The 7,500-nt window shown below is 40.3% G+C and overlaps 1 protein-coding gene across 2 annotated transcripts in view; it reads left to right on the forward strand.

Annotated features, from left to right (window-relative positions):
• The window catches only part of srbd1 (S1 RNA binding domain 1), an 80,443-nt gene that overhangs the window by 16,984 nt on the left and 55,959 nt on the right, over nucleotides 1-7,500 (forward strand). For both annotated transcript variants that reach the window (XM_087802096.1, XM_087802095.1), the window contains exons 10-14: nucleotides 1,582-1,685; nucleotides 1,982-2,089; nucleotides 2,151-2,308; nucleotides 4,184-4,268; nucleotides 4,367-4,474. In XM_087802096.1, coding sequence (XP_087658222.1) covers nucleotides 1,582-1,685; nucleotides 1,982-2,089; nucleotides 2,151-2,308; nucleotides 4,184-4,268; nucleotides 4,367-4,474 — 563 coding nt within the window. The remainder of the gene's footprint in view (nucleotides 1-1,581; nucleotides 1,686-1,981; nucleotides 2,090-2,150; nucleotides 2,309-4,183; nucleotides 4,269-4,366; nucleotides 4,475-7,500) is intronic.

Consider the following 7,500-nt stretch of genomic DNA (forward strand, 5'->3'; position numbering starts at 1 on the left):
GTCTCACTCCATCCCTTCAGTGAGATCAACTCTGTCTCACTCCATCCCTTCAGTGAGATCAACTCTGTCTCACTCCATCCCTGCTCTGAGATCAGCCTCTGTCCGAGCAGTGACCCGACCCGAGCCGACACTGAGAGTCATGAGAGTCATGAGAGTCATGAGAGTCATGAGAGTCACGCCACGTTTGTCCTCATGTGTCCAGAGTATTTATACACACTGTTCATGATCAAACATGTTTATGTGATCAAACATGTTTACTTTGAAACTATGATCTTTTTATGAACTTATATCATTCATGACCATTAATATTTAGTGTTTGACATTTTACATGTTGTCGTTTGTTGTTCATATTTTCAGAAACACTTACAAACACTTTCACAAAAGTATTATTTCTCTGCTATAAGAGGCAGAACATGTTGTTTCTTTTATAGAAACAATATATTGTTGTTCCTACAGTATCTGAGAGATTCAAAGAACTTTGAGTCTGATTTAAAGAACTCGTTGTATTTATGAGCCGCTGGACGGAGGTTTAGTGATTTAATTTATTGACTTTATATAAAGTTTTCCCTTGAATTGTTATTGATGGAGATGTTTTAATTCTGACTGACGGTCGATGGAAAGTCAACGCTGTGAGTATGAAGGTCTGGATCCCAGCGACGGAGGTGTTTAGCGTGTTTCCTTGGAGCGCTTGTTAAACTTCCAGCTTTGATGAAAATCTCTTGAGAAACCTCATGGCGGGCGGCGGCCCTGCAGCACAAACATGCCAACAGAGGAGAAATCCAACTTTCATCAACATTCAGGAAAAGCTGCATTAATCCACGCCTGTGCGCGTGAATCCCAGGGCGCCGCTGAGCGCTAATGGTTGTGGCACCGAGTCCGAGGAGTGGGGGGGGCAGGCCTCGCGGTCCTGATGCTGATGGTGGCGTAGTGGTGGCATTTGTCAGCTCGCCTCTTCCGCTTGGGCTCCAGATTGACGTCTTTTTTTCTGTTCCCTGTGCCGGAGCGAGCGAAAGGTTCCACTGAAAAGGTCAGACACTTACTACAGTTTGCTCAAGAGCACAACAGTTGTGTGACGGCAGGAGGGGGTTCGAGGCGCAGCAGGCCGGGGGGAACTTTTGGACTCGTTTCCCAAAATACTTCTCCTTTTGAGGATCCCAGTCCGATGTCTGCTTTTATAATCCTTTAATGTGTTATTATTGCTAAACTATTTGAAGTTTCCTGAATCAAAACGGGAAATTCTTTCATGACTCGTTCTTAAAAAACACGTTTCCTCATATTTTAACGTCAGAAGGATATTAATGGTTGATTTAACCTGTGACCATGGTGAATGTGAAATAACATTTTAAAAACCTACGACAATGAATGAATACATTAAACTAAACATTCATTAAAAATGATTCATTTACCTGCTGATGTAAGTCGTGTTTACGTCTGCTTTACTGCTCTTTAAAGTTATTGTACTTACAGAGAAGTTTTGTAATTACGAGGTTTTTTGTTTCAGATTTGAAAATGAATCTTCATTTGTTGGTGTCAACGTCCTCGTCCTGTGAAGATAACGCTGTAATCAAGGGTTTTGTTCAGGTTCTGGCCATCAACCGAGGAGAGAGTCTGAAGATTCTGACGGTGAAGGTTGACGTTCCTGCGCGAGTGAAGAGCGACTTCGCTCGCTGGTGCATCAACAGCAGGTCGGACTCACTTCAGCTTCCAGGATAACATCTGCTTGAATGTTGCAGCAGGAACTCACTAGAATAAAAGTTCTTATTTAAAAGGACCAGATAAAAACAATGAAACTTTTATTTTTCTCAATAAGGCTCAGAATGTTAAAAATCTTGTAATAAAACATTTATTTTTCATTTCGAGCCTCTGTTCCAAGCAGATGTTAACCATGATTGATCAAATATCTGCTCGGTTAGACTTCCTTGACCCAGACTTGAGTTGAGTTTGATTGTTGTTGTACATTATGATGCTGATCTTATTGAAGGTGGAAACCAAAGGGCTTTGCTGCGAAAGAACTTTTCGACATCTTGAAGAACGCGGTGGAGGATTCGTACAAACGACTCGTCCTGCCGTTTCTCTCCAGAACGTTCCGGTAGTTCTCGACCGACGATGAAGAAAATGATTCGGTGTGAAGAACGTTTTCTCTCCTCAAGGTCCAAACTCACGCTTGCAGCAGAGAAAGAATCCATCGCCATGTTTGTGCGGAACCTTCGCCAGCGCCTGCTGGTGTCTCCGGTGAGGGGGTGCGTGATCATGGGCGTGGACCCCGGCTTCAGACACGGATGCAAACTGGCCATCCTGTCCCCCACCAGTGAGTCCACTTGGTTTGAGCCGCCTCGGCCTGAACGTTCAGTTTCGTCTTAAATGATGGAATATACAGTAGAATTGAATATTTCATCCAAAAGCGCAAAACAACTGAAATCAAAGGTTTTTTTTATTATGTATTTAATGATTTCACAAATGAAAAAACACTCCTGAGAATTGAAATGAGATAAAAAACAAGAGAAAAATGTTCTTTTCTCTTGTGTTTCAGAAACTGATAAAACAAAATTGCTTCAGATTTTCAAACGATTCATTGATTCAATGTAAAATGAAAGTGTTGTTCATGGCTTTGATTCTTCCAGGACGACCTTTGACCCTCTTGACTTCCAACAGACAAATATTTAAGCACAATCTTTCTTTTCTAGAAGAAACGAGTGGTTCATATTTTAAACATAATTTATGATTTAGTGACGCACGTTTGCCAATAATTGACTGCTGACCACACGGCCATAAATAAATGTATATTATTGACAGTCATACGTAGAATGAAACTGTAGCTCTTTTTATTGTTACATTTGATAGATTCAAGTTGTTTCATTTAGTAAGAATTGTCGGTTGTTGTTTGGGTGTAATTTAGATGGATAGATGGATGGATGGATGATAGATGGATAATGGATAGATTGATGGATGGATGATAGATGGATTTATGGATTTATGGATTTATAGATGGATGATAGATGATGGATGGATGGATGGATTTAGGGATTGATTGATGGATGGATGGATAATGGATGGATGGATGGATGGATAGATGGATTTATGGATTGATAGATGGATGATAGATAATGGATGGATGGATTTAGGGATGGATGGATGGATTTAGGGATTGATGGATGGATGGATAGTTGGATGATGGATGGATGGATGGATAGATGATGGATGGATAGTTGGATGATGGATGGATGTATAGATTGATGATAGATGGATGGATGGATTGAGGGATTGATGGATGGATGGATAGTTGGATGATGGATGGATGGATGGATAGATGATGGATGGATAGTTGGATGATGGATGGATGTATAGATTGATGATAGATGGATGGATGGATTGAGGGATTGATGGATGGATGGATAGTTGGATGATGGATTGATAGATAGATGGATGATGGATGGATAGTTTGATGATGGATGGATTGATGCATAGATGGATGGATGGATAGTTGGATGATGGATTGATAGATGGATGATGGATGGATAGTTTGATGATGGATGGATGGATGGATGCATAGATGGAAAGATAAAGGTTCAATGTGGCGTTAAAGTGGAGCAGCTGGACTAAACCATGTTGGATCCTGAGAGCCTTGACAAGATCCATGTGAGCAGCTCTGCGTATGTGTCCCAGTGGAAGTGGCTCCACACTGGGCCACAGATCGGGCCTCCCTCTGGGCCTCCCTCTGGGCCACTGATCGAGTGCAGTCAGGATGGATCAGGTGTTAGAAGCTGAACGACCTGTCGGAGAGAAATGATTCTTCATGGGATTCATCCTCTTCTGTCTGATCTCTTGTTATTACCATGATATCATATTATTATCACTTTTCAATGCATATGGAAAAAAACATTATTTATTTGTACATTTGTTTCTATTGTTGGGGACAATTTCCTTTTTTAAATCATTATTTATTTATTCTAACATTTAAGCAGATTTAAACATTCATCGATAAGATTCCTCTCTTGTTTCTGTTTTTGCTATTTAACTCTAATGTTTCCTTATTATTAAAAATAAATGTTTAATTATTCTAATGATTCATTTTGTTAATGGTTTCAACTTCTAGTCAATAAATCAATGACTTCAGTCAAATAGTTCAATATCAAAGTAAATATATTTTAGTTGAATCTCATCCATGTAACTTTTGCTCTTGCAGGTCAGATTCTTCACACTGACGTGGTTTACTTGAGTGACTCCAAACGAGCAGTTGACAAACTGCGCCACCTAATGATCGAATACAGGTAATGCAGCTCAACGTTTTACTGTCTTTGAAAGTGTCGTGAATATTGAATCAAAGCATGTTATTGATGATTCTGATGGTGTTCCATCTCCTCGTCAGCTGCACCAGGGTCGTCATCGGCAACGGAACCGCCTGTAGAAACACGGAGTCCATGTTCGCGGACCTCATCTCTAGACGGGCCTTCGACCCCCTGGACGTGTCCTACTGGTGAGACGTTTGTTTCTCATGAAGAACTTCACACGACAACGAAGGTTCTTTCAACACCAGGTGCTTCAGAAACTTAAAGTTCAATGTAAAACAATTAAATAAAAATTAAATAAATAGTATTTATTAATTTAGCAGAAACGATTTTAAAGTATTAATAGTACAAAGTAGAACAGTATTCATTTATTATAACATTTATATAAATTATTAGGTACAGATTGAAACTTTGTTTGTTTTTAAGGTATTTAACGTCTTCAGATTATTGTGCACGAGTTCAGGAACATGAACGTGAAAGAATCATCCTTATGACGTGTTTTACTGCGTTATAAATGTGTTTTATTTTGAAACGGTCGCTGGGACGTGAGATGCATCATCATGGATGGATGCACAATATGTTGGGAAGGGAAATAAAACCAGTTTTTTTTATTAGATTTTAAAGTTGCTGTGGAAAAAGTGAAGTTGTAAAGAAGTAGATGTAGTTTGTATTCAACAAAGACAGGAGAGGACAGAAGAGGATCTATGTGGGAAAAGGCAAGACTGGGCCACAGATGGAGGGGAAGACAAATAAAAAGTGTCCCTCCAGCGAGTATTGTCTATTAAAGCCATCTGGACTTTGTTTCACTTAAGTCCAATTAAAGAGGAGTTCTGTGGTCCACGTTTGCTCCGCACTCCACGAGCCTCGGTCCAAGCATAATAACCACTGGCCTCTCTTTGCTCTCCTGCTCGCGCCGACTTCCACGGATGTTTGTTGACTTGAGGTGAGCGTTGGGACGACAGCCGAGAAGGATTCGAAGCAGGAATGTGTGTTTTTTTTTAGTATCTCCGAGTTCACACTTAAGAGGTCAAGCCTTTGCTTTAATGGCTGTTTTTACTTGAATGTTCTGTCTGTTGGAGAGCAATCATAGTGGGGCGTCTATTAAGTTACCTTCCAGCTGATTATTTTCATGATAGAAATCTCTCCGAACACTTGAGTGCCTCCAGAGCCGCAGCCTCGTCCCATAATGCATCGCTTGTTCGCTGCGGCCGCTGGCACGTCACTCCCAGCACTTTTAAACTCTCTTCTGATGGCTTCCTGCGGAATGTTCTGTATTACCTGATTAAGCCGGAGTCTTGTGGCACATGTGGAAATGGTCTGAGTGGTTCTGGAGGCTGTGAACCTTCCACCAGCAAATCTCTGCAAAAATGACTTTAAATCATGTTTTGGTGATAAGATCTGGTGAGTGATCTTCTGCCAGTGACGCGTCCAGCGGTTCCACGTCGTTGGAGTCGCGACTTTCATTCTCCAGCCACAGATATGTTACAGAACCGGATCTATTTACCTCGTGCAACAATCATCAGATGCAGGTTCTGTCAGAGTCACGTTGATTCTTTCCATGTAAAGTTTTACCTTACCTTACCTTAACTGTTAGGAACATCCGTTAGAAAAGATTTCTCTCGTACACGTCAGTGTTTCCCAAATGTTCGTCTTCTCAATTCACCCTAAAAACTTCCAAATCTATCGAATGTTCCTGAGAATTCTACAAATACACACTTGTAACTAGATTCTAGTTTTGAATCCGTGGAAAACTGCAAATCGTCCGAAGTGAAGAAAAGTGTTTGAAGGTCAGGACGATAAGAGAGAAGGATCGTCGATACGATAAAAGAAAGTCAAGATCGACGCAGACATCAGTCCATTCTTCAGGAAGATTCTTCGAGGAAATGATTTCTCACTGATGGTCAGTTTATTTAGATCCTTAATCCATCTTCATGTTTAATGAGTCATTCACGTTAATGTGTACGTTTGAAATGAACTCTTCAGTCATTGTTTAAAGAGAAGTAATCTTAGCGAGTCTGTGCTGAAAACAAACTCACACGTGAAACACTTGATGTTTTAATAATTAATAATGAATAAGATGTTGGTGTCACCAGTACCTGCATCTCTGACGTCATCTGTGAAGATGGTTTTGAAACATGATTCTCTCGAGTCGAGATAATTGTGTCACGACGGTCGTTCTCTCCTGCTGACTGACCTCCAGACGACCCTGAACTCATCACACTCGTGATGATGATGATGAACGTAACGCAACAATGTATGCATTAGAAGCAGCAGGTGGTCTCAGAGCTCGCTGTGCATCACCTTCTCTCCACTAATTCACTCGCTTCCTCCTGCGAGGAGCTTCTGTACGTCCAGCACTTGTCCAGTTGATTCACAGTTTCTGCTTAACGAACGCAGTAATGAGGCCTGATGTTCCGTCAGTGTCCATGGAAACGTTCCTTTTGTTGGCAGTTATTCTGTGGTTTACGTTTCAATCAAATATAAGGTCGACTAGTTCGACACATCTTTTAAATTTACAATTCACAAGTAAATATTCACAGCGCTGTAAATATTTAATGTTGGAGTTCATGTTTGTGTTGCAATTAAACTCTCGGCCTTTAGATGGCAGCAGTCTAGAGGAAGAATGATGACTGAGGACGAGAGGATACAGTGAGTCTTTTTAAGCTGATGTTTAGACATATTTTGGTTTGAAAACAAATGAAAGTAGTTACGAATTCGTCAAGAGTCATGTGGTCTGTAAATACTACAACACCAGAGTCAAGTACTGGACAATACTACACATATATACTTGTTACTACACTATCACAACACCAGAGTCAAGTACTGGACAATACTACACATATATACTTGTTACTACACTATCACAACACCAGAGTCAAGTACTGGACAATACTACACATATATACTAGTTACTACACTATCACAACACCAGAGTCAAGTACTGGACAATACTACACATATATACTTGTTACTACACTATCACAACACCAGAGTCAAGTACTGGACAATACTACACATATATACTTGTTACTACACTATCACAACACCAGAGTCAAGTACTGGACAATACTACACATATATACTTGTTACTACACTATCACAACACCAGAGTCAAGTACTGGACAATACTACACATATATACTTGTTACTACACTATCACAACACCAGAGTCAAGTGTATATGTATATATATATATAAATATATATACATACAT

This window comes from Callionymus lyra, chromosome 11, assembly GCF_982586985.1.
Source record: "Callionymus lyra chromosome 11, fCalLyr1.hap1.1, whole genome shotgun sequence".
Classification (NCBI taxonomy): Eukaryota; Metazoa; Chordata; class Actinopteri; order Syngnathiformes; family Callionymidae; genus Callionymus; species Callionymus lyra.